The sequence below is a fragment of the Trichomycterus rosablanca genome, chromosome 20 (assembly GCF_030014385.1).
Source record: "Trichomycterus rosablanca isolate fTriRos1 chromosome 20, fTriRos1.hap1, whole genome shotgun sequence".
NCBI classification, from domain to species: domain Eukaryota; kingdom Metazoa; phylum Chordata; class Actinopteri; order Siluriformes; family Trichomycteridae; genus Trichomycterus; species Trichomycterus rosablanca.
This window is the reverse complement of record NC_086007.1, coordinates 25,193,214-25,215,460: the sequence shown is the minus strand read 5'-3', so window position 1 is coordinate 25,215,460 and position 22,247 is coordinate 25,193,214. Positions and strand designations below refer to the sequence as shown.

Below are 22,247 nucleotides of genomic sequence, written 5' to 3'. Positions count from 1 at the left end.
TTAATCAAACGAAGCGTTCCGTAGTGAACATGGCAGGATGTGGAACAGCAAGAGGAACTACATTCTCATGTGGCAGTGATAGCTCAGTGGTTAAGGTACTGGACTAGTAAACAGAAGGTTGCCGGTTCAAGCCCCGCCACCACCGAGTTGCCACTGTTGGGTCCCTGATTGTTGGGCATCTTTACATTTACATTTTCAGCATTTAGCAGACGCCTTTATCCAAAGCGACTTACATTACAGTTGCAGTATATAGTCTGAGCAACTGAGGGTTAGGGGCCTTGCTCAAGGGCCCAACAGCAGCAACCTAGCAGTGGTGGGGCTTGAACCAGCAACCTTTGGATTACTAGTCCTGTGCCTTAACCACTAGGCTACGGCTTGCAAGAGCAAGGCCCTTAGCCCTCAATCGCTCATTGTGTAAGTCGCTTTGAATAACTGCTGAATATGTAAATGTCAGGTTTTACCAGTGCTATCCTGGTCAGGGTTGCGGTGGCTCCAGTTATCCCTGAAATCCCTGGGCGGGAGTCGGGACACCGATCCATTGCGGAACCTCAGCCATCCCCCTGTCCCCAAGACATAATCAATCATGCATGCAGACGCCCGAGCAGCTGAGAGCACCTAAAGGTTCTGACACGTCTATCACTATGGACCTACAGTCTCATTTAGACTTAGTCATGTCCAATTACCCTGTCCACAACAGACTTCTGAACCAGTTGTGATGAGGACGGTTCGGCTGCCATATAAAATCTGGTCGGCGGTGGTTTTATAGTGGTCGCTTGCCACTGACGGATGAAAGGTGGCTGACAGACGGTGCACCGCGACAAATGGGCAAATCCATTTGCCTAAAATAAACAGGACGACCCAGAGCCCCCTCAAGAATGAAAACTGACCCGGGAGGGTGGTGAAAGGGATAAACTTTTAAATAAACCCAAATTTCCAACAACCAATTGTGTCTACAGTCTATGGATGAACGCTGAAACTGATGCTTCTGTTTCTAAATGTGATTGGACATACACAGATCAGCCATAACATTAAAACCACCTCCTTGTTTCTACACTCACTGTCCATGTTATCAGCTCCACTTACCATATAGAAGCACTTTGTAGTTCTACAATTACTGACTGTAGTCCATCTGTTTCTCTACATACCTTTTAAGCCTGCTTTCATGCTGTTCTTCAATGGTCAGGACCCCCACAGGACCACCACAGAGCAGGTATTATTTAGGTGGTGGATCATTCTCAGCACTGCAGTGACACTGACATGGTGCTGGTGTGTTAGTGTGTGTCGTGCTGGTATGAGCGGATCAGACACAGCAGCGCTGCTGGAGTCTCCTACCTAGTCGGTCCACCTTGTAGATGTAAAGTCAGAGACGATCGCTCATCTATTGCTGCTGTTTGAGTCGGTCATCTTCTCGACCTTCATCGGCGGTCACAGGACGCCGCCCATGGGGTGCTGTTGGCTGGATATTTTTGGTTGGTGGACTATTCTCAGTCCAGAACTGACAGTGAGGTGTTTAAAAACTCCAGCAGCATCGATGTGTCTGATCCACTCATACCAGCACAACACACACTAACACACCACCACCATGTCAGTGTCACTGCAGTGCTGAGAATCATCCACCACCTAAATAATACCTGCTCTGTGGTGGTCCTGTGGTGGTCCTGACCATTGAAGAACAGCATGAAAGCAGGCTTAAAAGGTATGTAGAGAAACAGACGGACTACAGTCAGTAATTGTAGAACTACAAAGTGCTTCTATATGGGAAGTGGAGCTGATAAAATGGACAGTGAGTGTAGAAACAAGGAGGTGGTTTTAATGTTATGTATATACACTTACCTATCAGTGAGGGATGGGTGTGTGTCGCTCATTGGGCTTCCGTTTTTCAGCTCTTAGGAGATTTAAATCCAGTTGGCATTTTGGAAATCAGAGGCAAAGCACCAGTCTACGGTGAGCGAGTCTGATCCGACAGACTTGGTTGGATTTGGTTAAGCTAAATGTTCCTTAAAAAGGTTCCTTAGTCATATCCAGGTACGATGCAGGTGTATTCAGGAGTGTCCGGGAAGGATGAAAACGAAAGTGTCCGAGCTCTCTCAGGGCAGTCGGTGTTGAGAGATCTCAACCACTGCATGGAAAACGAGATGTTTGTTTTGCAAATCGAGCCAAGACCGAAAAGCTTCTTTTGTTTATGGCTCAGCGGTTAAAACTGGATCTGAAAGCTGTGAAAGTTGGTGATCTTCATGAATCCTAGACTCTCCAAACCTAATTTACTTAACAGACATCACCGAGTTCCAGTAATCAAATCAAATCCTCGCACGCAAACAGTTCCTGGGATGCGATAATCTGTCCCTGTAAGACTCAAACAACAGAGCAAACGTTCGATCATTTACATTTATTTAATTAATCGTTCGTCACCTAGGTCAATCGAATGGTTTAAGATGTCCAGACACAGGTTCCCAGTGACCTAACCAATGCAATAGTTCGTTCCCTTTAGACCAAAAAGACAAAATCAAGTATCCCTGGAGTCTGATTCATCCCATCGCCCCATGGTTGAATCGAATATTCGCACTTTAAATGCAATAAACCATCTCAAACCATGGGGACTTCTCCGATTATTCGTACAGCCCCAGAAGTGATCCTGTGTTTGAATCGAATATTTAAATGCTCTTAATTATGACCCTGACCACTGCACTTCGATTATAACCCTGCTGCCACAAAAGTAAATCTAATATTCGAATATTTCCCCAGATCAGCATCCGATTAATCGCAGCTAGAGATAAATGAATGTAATATTCGAATGTTCCCACACAAAAACGGTAATATTACAACACAAACACGTTAACTAAGAACATAACATTGTGTCTGCATACATAAAAACCTGTCATGCGGTGGTTTTATTTTATTTTTAACTTCGAATCGCAAAAGGCCCGACAAGAACAAACTGAACTGGTGAGTTAGCCACGGAAGCTAAAGCTAACCGACTAGCATCCCGACCCGCTATCGGGGGTTAAGCGCAAACAAGAGGCTCTTCTGCATCGAATTTCAAATCTGTAAACACTCCAAAACGCAGAAAATGATCGAATATCCGCGCATTCGTGCAAAAACACGCGTGTCGAGTAGTTTTAAAGACTTTAAACAATGTTCCTCTAATGACGCTGCAGAGATTTTTCCATAAAGCGCAGAACCGAACTCCCCGAGTCCCTGAGAAAAACACCCCGAAATAAGCGGGGTAACGGTTCCAAACAAGCCCGTCCACTCCAGCTGTGATTTCCGTGGGGTTCCGTGGGTAAAATCTAATAATATACGAAGCTCCACGGTGGTCCGTGTGTCGTCACGGACACTGACACTGGCGCCCCAGTCCGAAAGTAACCGGGACCAGTTGCTGCTCCAGCTTTGACTAGGACTGGGAGTCGACCTCAAAGAGTCGGTTCACTTTGTGAATGGAAATAAAGAGTCGATTCCGAAGAAAAACACGCTGCTTAAAATTTACATTACATTTACATTACATTTTTAGCATTTATAATAATACTAATACGGGGTTTGAGGGTTTCTAATGTGTAGAGACACTTTAGGGAGCTGGCTGAGTATATATAGCTGGATAATAAATTATAAACAACATTTAAAAGCACTATCAGAGGAGTGGATGATGCTGTGTCTCTGCATGGATGCATTTCAGCCCTGTTTCATGTTATGTACATGTATTAACAAGCTTATTACAGTGTAATGTTGTCTCCATAACCAGCAGCACCATCCTCCAGTTACAAAATGTATTTTATGCTCACTTGGTTTTACCTCAGGATAAATAAAGTGTCTATCTATCTGTCTGTCTATCTATCTATCTATCTATCTATCTATCTATCTATCTATCTATCTATCTATCTATCTATCTATCTATCTATCTATCTATCTATCTATCTATCTATCTATCTATCTATTTACCTGTCTGTCTATCTATCTATCTATCTATCTATCTATCTATCTATCTATCTATCTAGCTAGCTATCTATCTATCTATCTATCTATCTATATATCTATCTATCTATCTATCTATTTACCTGTCTGTCTATCTATCTATCTATCTATCTATCTATCTATCTATCTATCTATCTATCTATCTGTCTGTCTATCTGTCTATCTATTTGTCTATCTATCTATCTGTATGTCTATCTATCTGTCTGTCTATCTATCTATCTATCTATCTATCTATCTATCTATCTATCTATCTATCTATCTATCTATCTACCTGTCTATCTATCTATCTATCTATCTATCTATCTATCTATCTATCTATCTATCTATCTATCTATCTATTTACCTGTCTGTCTATCTGTCTGTCTGTCTATCTATCTATCTATCTATCTATCTATCTATCTATCTATCTATCTATCTATCTATCTATCTATCTATCTATCTATCTACCTGTCTGTCTATCTGTCTATCTATTTGTCTATCTATCTATCTATCTATCTATCTATCTATCTATCTATCTATCTGTATGTCTATCTATCTGTCTGTCTGTCTGTCTGTCTGTCTATCTATCTATCTATCTATCTATCTATCTATCTATCTATCTATCTAGCTAGCTATCTAGCTATCTATCTATCTGTCTGTCTGTCTGTCTGTCTGTCTAACTCTCTCTATAGTTACTGTGATACTGCTTAAATGACTCGATTCAGAAACTATCTAACCCTATGTATCAGAATTTGTTACCACATTAATCAATCCAGCATTAACCTAGCATTTAGGTTGAGACCTGGTAAGATGTCATGCCATTTACTTAGTATCTTATCTCTTGGGTGCTGTTACACAACAGAGATTCAGTTATTCAGCGGTTAATACACTAGTAAACATGCTTATGTCAAAAGAATATAGAGTATTAATTCCAGCAATTAAAAAAATTGAGACAGTGGTAGCCTAGTGGGTAGAGCTTTGGGCTATCAACTGAAAGGTTGAGAGTTTGAATCCCAGCTCTGCTATGCAGACCTTAAATCTCTCTGCTCCAGGGACGCCCAATACGAAGGCTGACCCTATGCTCTGACCCCAGCTTCCAAACAAACTGGAATATGCGTTGAAAGAATTTCGTTGTACTGTACACATGGGTATATGACAAATAAAGGCATTCTAAAAATAAAAGGTGAATTTTTTGAGGATTAAAAATTTATGTATTTGCATTTAGTCCACAATACACGTTAAAACAGCAGCATTCAGAATAGTAACTTTATTGTTTAAAAACATACCTTAATACTTTAAATACTTAATCATTCAAATTCTTTAGTGCATGAAGATTAAAATAAAAGTTTAATAATAGTAATTATAATAATAAATAATAAAATAAGAATATTTTGCATCTCCTCTTGCATGGGTGCTTCAGCCTGGTCAAGGTTTGGTGGGTCCACACAAAAGCACCGGTATCACAAAACAAGACAATCATGCTGACAAATAAAGCTAACAACTGTGTAAATGTGTTCTCATATTGTTCTGTATGTTTCTGTAACCAATAATAAATGTAGGACTCAGTATGATGAAGTATTAGTAGTGTGTGGGTTGCCACGTGGTCCATGTTGACGATAACTAAACACAGTAAATAAATGAGTTCTTGACACCTTGTGGTCATCCGAAATATTACATTGTAAAAAAAATCCTTCATTGTTCTTATATGTAAGTACGAAGTCAGTGGTGCAGCACTAAATTCTGCTTGGGTTCCAAGGTTCGAATCCTGAGCGGTGCTATCAGCCGGTCGGGCGTCTACATACACATATGATTGGCTATGTCTGACAGGGGTTGGCGTCCTGTGTGGGATGTGTTTCTGTGTTAATGCAGGGAAAATGGACCTCCCACGACCCTGACCAGGATAAAGCAGTGGTTAAAAACATAAAAATGAAACACTTTTGTTAACTAGTAGAAAGTTTCCCTTGTTTTTGCTGCTAATGTGAATGTTAGCAGCATTTTATTTGAAGCCCTTTCCTTGTCCCAAAATACAACAAAATTAGATAAATTCAAACAATAGTAAGGACATTTTTTGCATTTATTGTCTTTGAAAATGTGCAATCATTAGTTTTTTAGTTACAAAAATGTAAAAGTCATGACAAGTTTAAAAAGAGTCAAAAAATCTCAGTGTAGCCTAAAGTTACAAAAATCGTGTATTTATTTAAAGTATCCTCCAGACCACCCATGAAGGATGGGCCCTGCTGAGTCTGGTTCCTCTCAAGGTTTCTTCCTGTAATTTTCAGGGAGTTTTTCCTTGCCACAGTCGCCCTCGGCTTGCTCAACAGGGGTTTTTGTATCTGTTGGTCCTGGATTTTGTAAAGTTGCTTTGAGACAATGTATATTGTAAAAAGCGCTATATAAATAAAGTTGACTTGACTTGACTAAAGGAAAGTTCCAGTGTTTTCCTCACACACACACACACACACACACACACACACACACACACACACACACATTTCTGCATTTCACAGTGCTGTAAAATATGTTTCTTTTTTGAAACCTTTAAAACATATTCCGTGTTCCTTAACTTAAACATTAGAACCTTAACTTAGAACCTTAAAACACTTAATTAATTACCAAACTAGAAGTTAGGTAAAGAACAACAACGGCTGACCTGGCAGTCTCAGCAAGTTATTTGTTATGAAAAAACTTAAGAAAAAACGTCCTTCAATTGGAAATACACAACATGATAGACAGGGGGACTAAATATGGCTTATAAAAGGCATTGGATTAGTAGTTTAAATACACTAGCCCACCACCACGGAGAGTTTGGGATTCCTAGTGCCAAGCTGTGCTACCGGCCAGTCATTGCTGCTGCAATAGCGACATCTGCTGTCTGGACAAAGAATCAACATGACTAGTAAAGGAACACACAGGGTCACGGCTCTCTGTAAGTGACTAGGTTTGTTTGGAAAAGCACTGGAAATCTCCATTAGCATTTAAGCAATATAAAAACTTAAACTGTAGTTACCTGACCGTGTTCACACAATCACATAAAACACTGTTAATCAAGTTAGACGTCATTATGTCTGGTAAACATCTCAAAGCTTCTAGGATCTACAACTGAAGTGAGAAGTTTACATACACCTGTGAGGAAACATGTATGTGCAGTTCATTTTCTGTGACTAAATAGGTTGAAGTGCAGCAGTCCGTTACACTAGCCCACCATCGCTGAGATACAGGTTTAAACTCAGCCAGGTAATTGGCCGGCCGAGCATCTACACAGTCATGATTGGCTATGTTTGAGTGCCCGAAGCCCTGCGGTGGATTGGCGCTCTGTCCAGGGAAGTTCTGCCTTGTGCCTAGTGTTTCAGATGAATGAAACAGATGAATTTGAGTTATTATAAATAAAGTATATAAGTTGTGGGTTTTCTAAAAATTTGGATTATTAATTTATTCATGTAGAATTTCTATGATAGATGTAGACTACAACTGGTGACTTCTCAGTGCCCATATAAATAAGAATTCCCCCCAAAACATGCCTTCTTCTATTGATTAGTAGCTGTTGCAACACAGGTCAAGCTTTACACTGCATTACATTACATTACATGGACTTTACTTAGACTGCCACAGTAGAGCTTGTTGATCACATGGATGAAAAAAAAGCAGGATGTTAGATTTAATTCTACATTTACCCTTGTATCTGTAACAGATTCACCACTCAATGCTTTTTGCAACCCTGCTGTTTGTGTGCTGTTTTGTTTATAGAAACCTTAATTTTATTTGGTCTGCATTGTTACTTTGTGCTTGCAAACAACACATGTCACTTCTTTTAGACCAGAATGACAATGGAACTTAGAACCTAATACAGGAGTAGACACTTTTTTCTGTATGGCAGCCTCTGAGACAATGGCAGTGTAAAGCTCACTTGACTGTGATCAATAGCACCTGTTTTTGACTTTTGTTGTTGTTGTAGATCTTTGATCAATCTGACCATCCTGAATTTTTTTTTTCTTCAGCATTAGATGACAGTTTTTTTTTCTCCTTTTCTCCAATGTTTCCCCCAATCTGCTGACTGAGGAGCTTTGCAACTGACACACGCCCCCTCCGACACAAGTGCAGTAACGACTGCATTTTTCACCTGCACGAGATGCGGATCAGCCTTGTGCATGGAGAGCCACACCCTGATCAGCATTATTCCTCTACCGGATGGCAGAGCTGAGATTCGATCCCAGCTCTGGTGTGGTAGTGTATTTTACTGCTGCGCCATCTGAGCGGCTTAGATGAGAGTTTAGATTTTCTAGCCCTATTTATGTGTGCACAAATAATAATCTGAGCTCAAATTCTTGATTCTTGATAGTTTTTTGTTACAATCATTCTTAGAAACAGTAGCAGAAATGATTGGATTCCCAAGACTACAATGACATACATGATCTTAGCAGGTGTATGTAAACTTTTGACATCAACTGTATATGCTGGTAAAAGTGATGTTCAGTTTGTAAGAGGAATCTGAGCTCATTCAGTCCCTTTTAACATCCTGGCCGTTGACATCGACGTGTACCCGCGGCTTCTTCCAGCGCTGGAGTTTCGTGCTGCATTTACGGTAGGAAAACCTAAAAATGTCAGCCACGAACACCCAGGACAGGACGTACATGGCCACCCCACCACACTTGATAACAAATTTCGGCCTGGGTGAGATGAGCTCACAGTACAGCATGGCGCCGCCCACGAACACTCGCATGATCACGAACAAAAGCACGAACAGCACGTCCACCAGGTCACCCAGCAAAGTGTCGTAACGTCCCGAGTGCTTCAGGAACCAGCGGGTCTGGAGCAAAGGGTTGGTGATCTCGCTGCCAAAGATGACGGCGCACGACTCGATTCCTGACTCGCCCAGCCACAGGGTGAGCAGGATACCCAGAATGCTCATGGTGTGGTGGGCCAGCATGACCAGTCCTTCGGTCTGGAAGTACACGCACCAGCCCATGTCGAAGATGAAGTAGCCCAGACTGAGCACCATGGCTGTGATCTGCAGAAGGGTGTTCTTGGTACCTGCAATGAATTTAAAAACACAAAGAGTATGAAAAAGCAAAAAGTATGTGGACAAGCCTTTTAATTACTCAGTTCAGCCACATTCACTGCTAACGGAAGTATAAAACCAATTTATGGCACGCCAATGGAACACTACACTAGTGCAGGTACCTCTACCAGACAGCAGAGGTCACTATTCACACTGGATTTCCCTCCAGCCAATTGTGCCTGTTTGGATGCCTGGCCAGGTTGATAGCAATGCCTGGGATTTGACAGCTTGAAAGCTCAGCAATGGTGGGTTAGTGCACCCCATTATTGTTAATAATGTTAATATTATTATAATGTGGAAACTAACGTGACCCAGAGGTCTAGGTTCAAATCTCAGTGGTGCTATTGGCCGGCTGGGCGTCTACACAGACATGATTGGCTGTGTCTGAGGGGGGAAGGCTCTAAGCCCTGCAATGGATCCGCCCTTCCAGGGTATTCCTGCGCTGCACCCAGTGCCCCCATCAAAACACAACCAGGATAAAAATATGAATCAATTATTATCAGTCATTATCAATATTGTTCAATATAATTATCATTAAAAATCATGATTATTAATAATATTGTTTATTATTTTGAAATGACCAGTTTGGAATTCCAGTTCAGCTTTTTCAGATGCAGATAAACTAATCTCAGAAATCAGAATTGTGGTTACAGTTGTACTGTACCAGTGTTACTAACTAAAGTTTAAACCAGTCGAACAGGGTTTACCTGGGTAGGTGAAAGGCCATGGACCATCCACGTAGCCGATGTATGCTGTTACACACACTGCCAGGATGCCGTGGATCAGGGTGACCAGCCGACAGTTCCATTCATAGCCACAAGAGCCGTTTGTGTAACAGAGCAGAGCATAAAGAGCGATCCACCCCAGCAGGCATGCACCGACTCCCAGAACCAGTGGTGACATCTTTAAGCTGTAGGCTGGACAAGCGAGTGACAAACATTAATGGATTTTCCTAAAACCAAATCCTCATGCTAGAATTTTAAGTCCATGTTTTAGCAATACTTACATTAAGATCTTTATAAAAGCTTTATATAATCCCACAAATCCTGTGGTTGGAGTAAAGAAGACCCTGGCTTTGACTCTGCCTCTCGAGTCCTGCTCAAACCACTCCCGTGTGTGAAGGAACACAGTAGTGTTGCACATCACCGATTGAGAAACCGATCAGATCTGCCTCGTTTTGGTGTCAAAATGAGAGCAAAAGTAACCATGGCAAACTCACAGACTGAATCACGCAGGAAGAATACGGCTACTATCCAAGAAAGATATGTTTCTGTACTCTATATGTTTAAACGTTTATAGACACACTTGTTCATTATAGAGTTTAGATCTTTCGGACACGCCCATTATCTAAATTATATAAATTAAGTGATGCATTAAGGGTTGCTGTGTGTCTATTGCCTCCTGAAGAAAGAAACTCCTCAAAACAAACCCACACCCCTAGTACTCTTGCTGCAGTGTGGCATAAACCTTAATAATGTCGCAAGTGGCTGCTCAGATGGTGCAGCAGTAAAACACGCCAGAGCTGACATTTCAAACTTGTTTGTCCGAAACTCAGCTCTGCCATCCGGCAGGCTGGGCAGCAATGTGTACAACGATTGGCTTGCTGTTCATACAGGGTGGGAGCCAGAGCCGGAGCCGGGACCTCATAACTGATGCAATTATGACCTCTGCTGGCTGATTCATGCCGCCTGCACAGAGACGAGGTATAATGTGATCAGGGTGTGGCTCTCCGTACACAAAGCTGATCCACATATGAACTAACTTCGTGCAGGTTAAAAGATGCAGTCGGCTACTGCAATTGTGTCGGAGGGGGCGTGTGTCGGTCTTTCTCTCCTCAGTCAGGAGTGGAGATCAGCATCAGTAGAGAGGAAGAGTAATGCAGTTGGGTAATTGGATACGACTCGATTGTGAGGGAAAATTGGGAAAAAGGCAAAAGAAAAAGCAGCCGCAAATGATTGATAAAAATTTAATAAAATATGACACTTAATAATAATAGTAATAATAATAGGAAGAAAAAGAAAAAAAAGTGGAGTATGTGATAATAATAATAATAATATTAGTAATAATAATAATAATAATATCAGGACAGCAGGAACAACAGAAAAAAAGCTGCTGCTACTACTACTACTACTACTACTAAAAATAAATAAAACATTAATAATGTAAAAGAAATAGTAAAAATACGAAAACACACCAAAATATTAAATAACATATTAAGCAATAATATTAAATAAAATATTAAACAATATTATAAGTAATACCACTACTACTAATAATAAATATTAATACAAATAAAACCAAATATTACATAACAACAACAACAAATAATTTGATGACTACTACCTCTACAAACAACAACAACAACAACAACAACAACAACAGAAAACCCAGTATGATAGAATGAGTTACTTTAATTTTGACACACTTGATCAGAAAACCATTCCAGCATTCCAACGTAAAAGTGACTACAGTAAAATGTTCCATCTATTTAACAATGCAATAATACAAGAATAATTCCTTATTAATATACAATTTAATGCTAAAGTTCAGACACTCCATGTAAATTCCATAAGGCAGCATTTCGCTCTCTAGTCTGTTAATAAACACAGTGATCTTTCGACAGGCCTCGGTAAATTCCACATTACACAGCCCTGGTCCGTTAAGCGTTTTCATCAGCTGTACATAAAGACAGTAAAGTTTTAAATCAAATAATCACCTGAATTACATGGGAGCTTGTTTTGATCTCTGAGGTTTGTGCCTCACTCCTCCATCATTCCTCCGTCCTCCACCTCCTCCTCATCGTCATGGAGACGGCACGCCGGTCACCAGCCACACAAAAGCGGCGTTCACTGAACACGGCTGTGTTCCAAATAATACCATCAACCCTACTCCCTACGCCCTACACACTACAAGTGCATTGTGGTGCATTGGTCTGCAGATCTAATGGCGTGTTGTGCATTGTATTGGACAACCAGTGCGCTAAATCATCTACTCTAGACTTCCACAGCTCACTTAAAAGCAACAAATTGCCCTAGTTAGTGCACTATGTAGTGTCCAAGGTGTGGTTTAGGACATACAGCTGGAGTCTGAGGCTCTGCCTCTCAGTATGTAAGTCACAGCGAGCCCTGGCGCCTGGGAAACTCAAGTGCTACTTAAAGGCCGTTCATCAACTTTGGCAGCATCTTCAACATAATTAGGGTCGCGGTCAATCCAAAGCTTAATAAAACAGAGCTCAAGACAAGGCAGTTTAATCTGTATAAAGCATCAGTCCATGACAGGACACGACTCATTTACCTCACTTACACTTCGTATGGGCAGTTAGAAACATCCAGTTCACCTGATGGATGTTTTTGGGATGTTAGGGGAGCTGGAATACATGAGAAGAACTTGCCAAACTCCTCACAGAGAGCTACCTGGATAGGAGATTTGAACACATACTGCTGTGTTACACCAACACACCCATACTGCCCCCAATTGCAAGCTTAAATACATAAACAACACAGCCAAAAGTTTTCGGACACCTGACTCCTTGATCCTCGCTGTTTTGAAAAAGCAATACAATAGAATTTGGAACATGACTGCATTGAGTTACTGATGTTAGGCAATGTGGCCTGATCACAGTCAGCATTCCAGTTTATTCCAGAATGTTTTTCTATATTTGTATAGACCAAAGATTTCTTAAAGGGCCTCGATTTGTGCATAGAACAAAGAATTGCTATCTCATCATTTCTTCTTCACACTTTTTTTTAACATTTTCCTTGTCCTCCCAATCTAGTCATTTCCAATTCTCAGAGGGTAGTGCTACCCTCACTAGTAGACCCTACCCTCACTACTGTGGCACCTCTTTTTTTTAGCATTTTCGTCCAAATCTAATCATTTCCAATGATCTTCCTACTATTCTCTTGCTGCCTGCACCACCCACATGTTGGCCAAGTCATATCTTTTCATCTACCAGTGGTGGAGTCTCATAGAAAGTCGTACCACGTACCACAATCAGACACCAGAGGTTGCAATTGTACAACGGCAATGAAGCCCAGTCAACATCCATTCCTCAGAATTGTGTCTGTTTGGATGCCCAGTCAGGCGGTCAGATCTCATTAGTGGGGGGCTTTTTTTAAATAATGCTTCAAAATGAGTGTCTTATGTGTCTCAATTTACAACACAACACAAACAACGACTTGGCTGTTTGGAACAGTTTTAATTCAAGTAATTTCTTCACATATTTATATTCTCATTTTACATTTTCATAAAAAAATATTTAGCATTTCTATAACACTTACTTACAAAAATATCAGTAAACACTGATGCTTTAAGGCACTTTAAATAGCCCCAGGGCCCCTTTTGCAGGGCCAGAAAAAAAATTAGCATTAAACATTTATCACTGCCTGATAAACTAAATACACTGAATGAAATGTCTTAGTACCACATTGTAACACAAAACAAACAGGTTTCTAAATGAATCATTTTAATCAGGATAAAGATTTTGGTCCTGCAGCAAATATTCCTTCGCTTAAGGCCTGTCAGATTTATTTTATTATTATCTCGTCACAAATTTCTAACGGATTGGGATTTTTAAACTGATGGAAAATAGAGAAACGTAACATAAATGCATAGCAGGTCCAGTTAAACTCAATGCTGGATGAATATAGCAAAAGTAAATGATAGCAGAAAGGTTCATTAACGGAGCACGAATGGCAGAATCTGGCTGGTGTATTAACTAAAGTGACATGTGCGCTTAAATCCACGTGAAAGGCATCAGGGTTAGAAACGAAGTGGGGACGAACACTCGGTGAGTGTAAAGCATTATGCATTAGAGTCGAGTGTAACGAAACGTGTGAATTAAAATAGTATCCATAATGTTTATCCATAATGTTTTCAGACTGATTAGCTGCTCAATACAATGATGGAATGGAATGAATTTTCGTCTTGATGGGAGGGTCTTTCCCCGTCCTTCTGGGTGAAAACGGGCACAGAAATGCTTATTTCAAAACAGCCAGAGAAGTGGTGTAGTCACAGGCCAGACAAAGTGCCCTACTTACTCCTGTCCATCACTTAAGGCACTTACAATCGGACCAAAGCAGGGATCGGAACTGGAGGTCGGAGGAATACAAGAAGGCAGATTGGTTTAGCCCGGAACGTACAGAAGTTAAAGGACCTGCTGGTAATATCCTGGTACAAGATACAACAGGACATGTTGATATGCTTTGCCTCATCAGTGTAAAGTCGACAGAAAACGAGAAGACGTGTATGACAGGTACATAATCCTGACAGGCCTAGTTAGTAAGCTTCAGAAAATAAACATTGTACAAATTTTCAGGCTTTAATGTTCAGCATTCGACGTCGTTTTCATCCCCACCAGAAGATGGCAGTGTTGGATGGAAAGTGGCACTTCGCTGTATCAAAAAAAACAGTCGTATTGCTTGTGAAGTTTTATTCCCCCCTCATCGCATAGAAAAATACTTTGGTTTTTAAGAGGTGTAAAAAAAAAACAATACCAATTGCATATCACGTTTAGGTTCAACACTGGAGCGTCCCAGTTTGGTCCCAACAATCTTCTCAAATACTTACAAACCGTGTGTGTGTGTGTGTGTGTGTGTGTGGTGACAAAGCAGCTAGTCTTCTTCAGAGACAACAGATTTTTACGAGCTAATAAAGAGCATTCGTACACAACCAAACCAACCCCAACACTGTGTTTACGGCTGCACTGGAATCCATAATACAAAACCAGTAAACACCAGCGTGAGAATCCTCATGACTCCCTAATGACAGTGTGACTGTGAGAGCTAACGAAATACAACAAAATACAAACAAAAGGTATGAAAAACGTTTCCGAACATTTCTTCATTCGTTTCCCACAGCTAACAATAAACAATAAATAAGGAAGAAAAACCCAGAGAAGAAAAAAAACTCCCCGGCAGTTTGATCACCATCCAGCTACAAAGGAAACGCTTTTTAGATTAGCCACAGATTCACAGTAACGTCGTCTACAAACCGTGAACTGCAGGTTGTGTAGACTAAGTCTTAATGCTCTGGTGTGATTTACAGAGCGAATTGAACTGAAAATGTTCCCGACAAGCTGAACATCACGGCTGCAGGCCGCTCTAGATGACGTGCAGCCTGGCAGAACGAGCCACACGCGACCTCGATCTCACTCGATCAAGTTCATGATGCTCGCAGCCGTCATTCTGAATAAAAGGAATTCGCCTGAACCCGCCGTTCCTGGCCGTTTCGCTAGGTCTCCTCCTCCCAAAGGCACAGCTGTTTATGAGGGGTGTAATAGGTGAAGTTGTAGCCCTTGCTGCAGCTCCTGATGCCGCACTTGTAGGGGGCGCCGCGGCCCGAGGCGTCCCTGTTGCGGCAGTATTTCAGCTGGCACGGGTACCATTCCAGCCTCATGCTGTAGCTGCACGAGCACGGCTGCCAGAGATCCTTCACCGAGCGGCAGCTCTGCAGCTCCGGCACCTCCACGGTCTGCGGCAGGATCTCGAACATGGAGCCCTCGACACCTGCACAGAATTAAACACAGGAGATGATGATTATAGCTGGGAAATGACCAGGGTTACTGTACTTACCCCTCGCTCACGGTCCAGCCTTGAAAAAAGCATCTTATTACATGTGGATGCTGATCAGAGAATATTTCTTACAATTCTAGAATTTTTAGCATGACCACTTCATCGTGGTCAGGGTCACAATGGGTCCAATGCCACTTCTAAACAAGGCACTAATCCAACACAGGTCAACACACTCACGTACACCCAGAGCAACCAATCCCAGCTTTGCCAGTGTAAAGCTCATTCTAATTTATGGCACCCATTTTTTAATGTATTTTCTTGCTTTTTCTCCCAATTTACCGAAGCCAATTCCCTTGCTGGGGACCCTGATGGCATCCAAGAAGGGTGTATATTCGCCTGACACACACTCCCTCCGACGTGAGCGCAGTCCACTAATCCTTTCTTATTGTCTTATACTTTGAGTATGGAGAGCCACGCCCCGATCTCTCTGCTCCTCCACTTTCTGTACAGGCACCCTGAGCAACCGTCCTTACACAGTGTTGATAACCCCACCCCTTGGTCTGGTCTTTCCCACCCAGCAGATTGGAGGCCAATTTTGTGCCTGCTAGATGGCGCCCAGGGAGCTCCGCTAAAGGATTATCCCGCTGCCCATCCAGAAAAGGTGCATAAGTTGACAGCTTTTTCTTCTCTACCTTATCAGGAGACCACTGTTCCATGTACTTTATTATGAGTGAGGAATCATTACAGTTGCATGTGCAGAAATGATCAAAATCCCAAGATTCAGCAGAAGATGAATGTGAGCACTTCTTTTTTTGCTCTACGTGAACATCTGTGCAGCTCTTCGTTTGCTCTGCGCAGTAGCGGGCGTCATGCTGACCGTGCAGAATGAAAATGACCTCTAGAAAAATTCCTCGGCTATGAAAATGGCAGGGGTTCGGTTTTCTCTAGGCTGTAATTAGGAGCACTTGCCTGCGTCTAACCAGTGGTGAACGTCGGCCTCGCGGGTGTACACGGCCTCGCGGGCCACACTGCACGTGTTGTAGATGTGGCTGCTCAGCTGCCAGGCCTGCATCAGGTTGACCGCCACGTTCATGCTTAACGTCTCCGTCAGCCGTTTCTCCTCCGCCGTCCGGATGGTCTGTGGGTTTTTCTGTTTGGGAATAAAAAATGTTTCTAAATGCCGTGTCGGCACTTTCAGACCAACATTGTTTATCTTACTCAGCATGTTACATTTAAAGTAACGACTGGTCATTATGGGTAACGGACACGGACGCATCATGTGGTAGCGTTCCACAGTGCAACCACACACACAGCCTACACCCATTTATTCATTTTACTGTTTGACCACCGCTTTGTCCTGGTCAGTGTTCCACAAAATCACTGGACGCACTGTAGCAACACACTCTGGACAGGACGGCAATCCACTGCATAGCCTCGTCCAATCCCCCTCAGACATAGCCAATCATGTCTGTACGTACTATAGATACCCAATCACCACTGCGGATTGGACACAGTCATGGACAATTTTGTTTCTCCCGGAGGAAACCCACACAGACATGGGGAGAACATGCAAACTCCACACAGAAAGAACCGGGACCGCTCCACCTGGAAATCGAACCCAGGACCTTCCTGCTGTGAGCCGACCGTGCTAAATCGTTCCCTCTTTTTGCATATCCCAATTTTGGATATATCTAATTCCACTGTACTCTGATGCCCCCTGCTGCCTGCGGTATAGCACACGGCTTATCTATACGTAAAGCCACTGACCAGTGCCTTTTAACATGAGGTCTATAAAGACAGGACTTGATGAGTTTGGCATGTAGGGACTTTGAGATGAAGTCAGTGTCAGTCAGTGCCAGACCTCATAAATGCTCTTTTGATCTGGAGAATGGAACTGACCTGCCGGAGTCGCGCCATGGACTCGCTGGAGATGACCTCGTTGTGGTCGAGGCGTGTGATGAAGCACAGCGCCTGGTACTGGTTCTGCCCTCTCTCCAGCTCTCCCAGTATCAACGCCCGAAAGATCTTCACATCCTGGAAAATAAAAGTCAGGTTACTTTAGGCCAAGTTACAAAAAGTATGTGCCCCCTTCTTTAAGTGACTTCCAGTAGGGACAGAATACAATGCAAGTAAATGATGGCTAAGGCCCTGCTCAGGGGCCAAAGAGTGTCCGTTGGCAATGTCGATCACTAGTCTACAACATTAACCACTAAGCTACCACTGCCAACTGAAATAAAAGACGAAGACCTGAACACCTACACTGTGTGTGTGTAAAGTAAAGTGGAGTCAGTAACTGGCATTAGAAAGAATAACCACACCCAGGTGTGATTACTGCCGCCGTGTTGAGTTCTAATCACTAAAACAGAATCTTTTTCAGTCAGAGGGTCTCAAAAAGCAGTCAGTTCTAAGGCTGTGGGACTCCAGCAAACCACATCGAGAGCTACTATATCAAAACGGAGAAATAGTAAATCTGTGAAAAATGTACATTTACGGCATTTAGCAGACGCTTTTATCCAAAGTGAATTACAGTACTGTGACAGTTTACTGTCTAAGCAATTGGGGGTTAAGGGCCTTGCTCAAGGGCCCAACATTGGCAACCTGGCAGTGGTGGGGCTTGAACCAGTGACTTTCTGATTACTAGTCCTACCACTAGGCTACAACGTACCTATATAGTAGATATAAAATAGTAAATAGTAGCAGTACAGTTTTCATGTGTATCAATGCTCCTCAGTGACCCACAGCAACCCTGACCAGGACAAAGCCCTCGTTACAAGTTTCCTCAGTGATCTGTAAGCCCAGGAGCTTCTGCGCTGTAAATCTAAGCCCATACAGAGTAACTACAGTACTGTATATTACAACGTGTCTGGCCTTCGACTGGCTGAAAGGGCTTGTGGTGCGATCGTGGATCGTTTTTCAACTCGCCTGCCAATTAAATTCCAGCGCTCCATTCAACTAAAAAAACTGCAGCCAGCTACAGATCGTGAATTACAGATTTAGTAAAGCAGCGAGGCAGAACAAAGGAGACGGGCGGTATAGTTCAGAACATTACAGCATCACCTCTGGCAACACAAGCGCCACCCTGGCAGGGGTCCTGTCTCAATAAAGGGTTCCATGTGTGGTCATGATGGGAAATCCGAGGATTTAGATCCGTCTAGTCGCTTTCTTTTTTTTTTTACAATCACACACACACAAATACAAATGGCCACACCAGGGTCTTGAATACAAAGCCTCCAGGAGAGCAGCAGCTCTCAAAACAAACAGAGACAAAACGACTTCGTTTTCTCTGCCGCGGCCTCGTCTTCAACTTTTCTTTTGGCCCAGAGAACTGGTCAGCGTCAACGTAATAACAAAACACCTCTGCGTGAAGCGAGCCGACATCTCGCTCTACTCCAGACACGCCGGCGGCCAAGAGAGCCTCGATCTGGACTCGAATCGGTCCAATAACGATCGGTCGAGGCTCCTCTAACTACAGTGTGGGAAAGGCGGCTAATAAAGCAGTGGAGCTGACGTGACGGCCAGACCTGCCGGAGAGTCTCAGATGACAGAATGATCAGCGAATACTGTGCGAATACACGCTTGGCACAGAGAGACAATCAAAAAAGATGTTTTTGTAAGTTTGAATAAAGAAATGCAGATAAACGGCATGTCCAGCAGCCTGCTGAGTAACTCGTTTACTTTTTAAGTATGAATGAGAGAGCAGATCAGGCTGCAAAAAATAAATAAATAAATAACACAGGCATACCGGACCGAAGCACAAGATTCCACCAATGGACATCAAACCTATAATAAACTCATATATCAAGGATTATAAATCATATGAAGCGAATTCTAATAATGGAGAAACAATAAAAAACCTTACAACTGCAGGAACTCATCGGTTCAAATCTCAGCTCTGCTCCCGGCAGGCTGGGCGCCTACACGAACAACGATTGGCTCGTTTGCAGGGAGGTTTCTGGACGGGATTTCTCATAACTCATGCTGGCTGATTGATGGTGCTGCACAGAGACGGGGGATAATGTGACTCTCCCTGCGCAAAGCTGATCCACATATGAACTGAAAAGATGCTGTGTCGGAGGGGGCGTGTTAGTCAGGGTTCTCCTCAGTCAAAGTGGAAGTCAGCATCAGTACAGAGGAGGCGTTATGCAGTCGAAGAATTGGACACGAATACATTGGGCCGTATTGGACACACCAGAATAACACACATGCATCTGATAAAAAGTAAAGCTGCACCATATCGTGCAGCATGCCAAACACAGCTTACAATAAAACATTTGACCCTGGAGTATATCGTTTACGACCGTGAGAGACGACCGACCTTGACAGCGAAGATCATGAAGGAACTATTCAACAACACAAAAGCACAAACACTCCTAAAACTCCTGTCAACACATAATAAACACACACACACACACAACAGAACAGTGAATAAAAGACACATCACAACCTTTCCTGCCATGCACATCGCCCGGGGCAGACATGGCATTAAAAACTAAACACTAACGAACCTTTAAAGTAGGAACTGAACCTCGATTCACCCCGTCCCATTTCACTGAGATCTGACTGTTAATTCCTCTGCAAAAAAAAATCTTATCTCCATTGAGAAGCAATTTCCTCTCTCATTATCTAAGACAGCACATCCTCCTCAGCTAAACATGTTTCCACAGGCGCACTGGGCTCCAGTTTCTGTCCCCTGCTTGACCCCTTTTTCAAATCCATGTTGAAACATGTGTAAGCCAGGACAGGACGACAGTCTGGATCCTGCTGCCTCTTTGTTTTACCAACCAAACACTGATCTAGTGCTGGTATAATCTGGACAGGGCTCACTTTCACCAGCTGCTGGTTGGTGACCACGAAAAACAAGCATGACCAGCAAAAAAACACAACAAATGTTGGACAGTTTAGCCATTGGGAGGTTTTAGGTACTGGGGCATCATCATCATGCTGGAACAGGAGAGGACCTTCCCCAAACTAAAGGTGTGGAAGCACCTTTCCTGTTCCAGCACAATAATGCCTCTGGGCCCAAACTGTGGTCAATAAAGCAAATTAAGAAGAACAGTGGTAGCTTAGTATTTAAGGTACTGGACTTGTAATCAGAGGGTTGCCGGTTCAAGCCCCACCACCGCCAAGTTGCCAGTGTAGGGAATCGCTTTGGATAAAAGTGTTCACTAAATGCCGCATGGATTGTAATGGAACACCGACTGTGAGCCAGGCCTCATGCCAAACATCAGTGCCTAATCGGAATAAAGAGTAAAAGCTGGATGTGAGGCCTGAGTAGAACTGTGATCTTCACAGTCAGTGGTAGCCTAGTGGGTAGATGGGTAGTTGTAGATGGGCAGTTGTAGCCTAGTTGTTAAGGTACTGGACTAGTAATCGAAAGGTTGCTGGTTCAAGCCCCACCACTGCCAGGTTGCCACTGTTGGGCCCTTGAGCAATGCCCTTAACCCTCAATTGCTTAGACAGTATACTGTCACCCTACTGTAAGTCGCTTTGGATGAATGTCGAAAACATAAATTAAAATGGGCTTTCAATCGGGAGATTGTTAGTTCAATTCCAGGCTCTGCCATGTAGCCACTGTTGGGCCCTTGAGCAAGGCCCTTAACCCTTTTGGCTTCAGGGGTGCCATACTATGGCTAACCCTGCGCTCTGACCCCAGCTTCCAAACAAGCTGGGATAGGTGTAAAAAGCATTTCATTGTACTGAACACGTGTGTGTGTATATATGATAAATAAAGGCTTTTCTCTTCTTCTTCTCAAACCGAGGAACTCAGATCTATTCACCACATGACTCTGCTGCTGTTATTGTGTGGTTGGAATCGAGAATTTGATGGTTGGGATCACATCATTGAATATAGCAAGACGTAGATCCATAACCGACACCATTCAGAACACAAGCAGATGGTGATGGAATTCACACCCAGTTAAATAATCCGATACACGGGTAACCGAGTGTGCCGCGTCTCTGCCCGAACGTAGTGATAAAGGCTGATAAGACTGAGAACAGAGTGGAACAGTTAGAACATTTCCTCTTGGCTGTGAGCGCTTCTCCCGGCGTTTGTTTTGACTGGCGCTTCGCTGTGAAGTCCGGCTCATGGGAAGACCCATTCCAGACTGATTCCACTCACCGGCGCAAAGCCACCAGCGCTGCCTCCGCTCGTTCCAACTGTTTTAAACGAGCCAACACATACAGAACCATGTCTCTCACACACAAAAAAACGCTTCATGGGTTTTTTTCTTTTCTTTTTGAGTGAGAACCATAATGGAAAAATCTGAAAGAAGAAAAACTCGTATCCACCCCCATGTGTTTCTATTATTTCACATATATGGAAATATGCACAATATATACACTGATCAGCCATAACATTAAAACCACCTCCTGGTTTCTACACTCACTGTCCATTTTATCAGCTCTACTTACCATATAGAAGCACTTTGTAGCTCTACAATTACTGACTGTAGTCCATCTGTTTCTCTAAATACTTTTTAACCTGCTTTCACCCTATTCTTCAATGGTCAGGACCCCCACAGGACCACCACAGAGCAGGTATTATTTATGTGTTGGATCATTCTCAGCACTGCAGTGACACTGACATGGTGGTGGTGTGTTAGTGTGTGTTGTGCTGGTATGAGTGGATCAGACACAGCAGCGCTGATGAAGTTTTTAAATACCGTGTCCACTCACTGTCCACTCTATTAGACACTCCTACCTAGTTGGTCCACCTTGTAGATGTAAAGTCA

At 42.8% G+C, this 22,247-nt stretch overlaps 3 protein-coding genes across 5 annotated transcripts in view; all 3 read right to left on the bottom strand.

The window, feature by feature from the left end:
• Window positions 1-3,374, bottom strand: part of arhgef12a (Rho guanine nucleotide exchange factor (GEF) 12a) — a 44,281-nt gene extending 40,907 nt beyond the window's left edge. For 2 of the 3 annotated variants that reach the window (XM_063017135.1, XM_063017136.1), the window contains exon 1: window positions 1,834-3,374. In XM_063017135.1, coding sequence (XP_062873205.1) covers window positions 1,834-1,865 — 32 coding nt within the window. In that variant the 5' untranslated portion in view covers window positions 1,866-3,374. The remainder of the gene's footprint in view (window positions 1-1,833) is intronic. The other variant, XM_063017137.1, reaches the window with a different exon arrangement.
• A 4,943-nt stretch (window positions 3,375-8,317) lies between these two features.
• On the bottom strand, window positions 8,318-11,788 carry tlcd5a (TLC domain containing 5a). Its single transcript, XM_063017189.1, has 3 exons — window positions 11,718-11,788; window positions 9,709-9,918; window positions 8,318-8,973 (listed from the first exon to the last, which is right to left on the bottom strand). Exons 2-3 carry the CDS (start codon window positions 9,902-9,904, stop codon window positions 8,441-8,443), a joined length of 729 nt encoding a protein of 242 aa, XP_062873259.1. The 5' UTR covers window positions 9,905-9,918; window positions 11,718-11,788; the 3' UTR covers window positions 8,318-8,440.
• A 1,391-nt stretch (window positions 11,789-13,179) lies between these two features.
• Window positions 13,180-22,247, bottom strand: part of oafa (OAF homolog a (Drosophila)) — a 24,215-nt gene continuing 15,147 nt past the window's right edge. The window contains exons 2-4 of the mRNA XM_063017185.1: window positions 17,413-17,547; window positions 16,483-16,663; window positions 13,180-15,507 (exon numbers count right to left, since the gene is read on the bottom strand). Coding sequence (XP_062873255.1) covers window positions 15,233-15,507; window positions 16,483-16,663; window positions 17,413-17,547 — 591 coding nt within the window. The 3' untranslated portion in view covers window positions 13,180-15,232. The remainder of the gene's footprint in view (window positions 15,508-16,482; window positions 16,664-17,412; window positions 17,548-22,247) is intronic.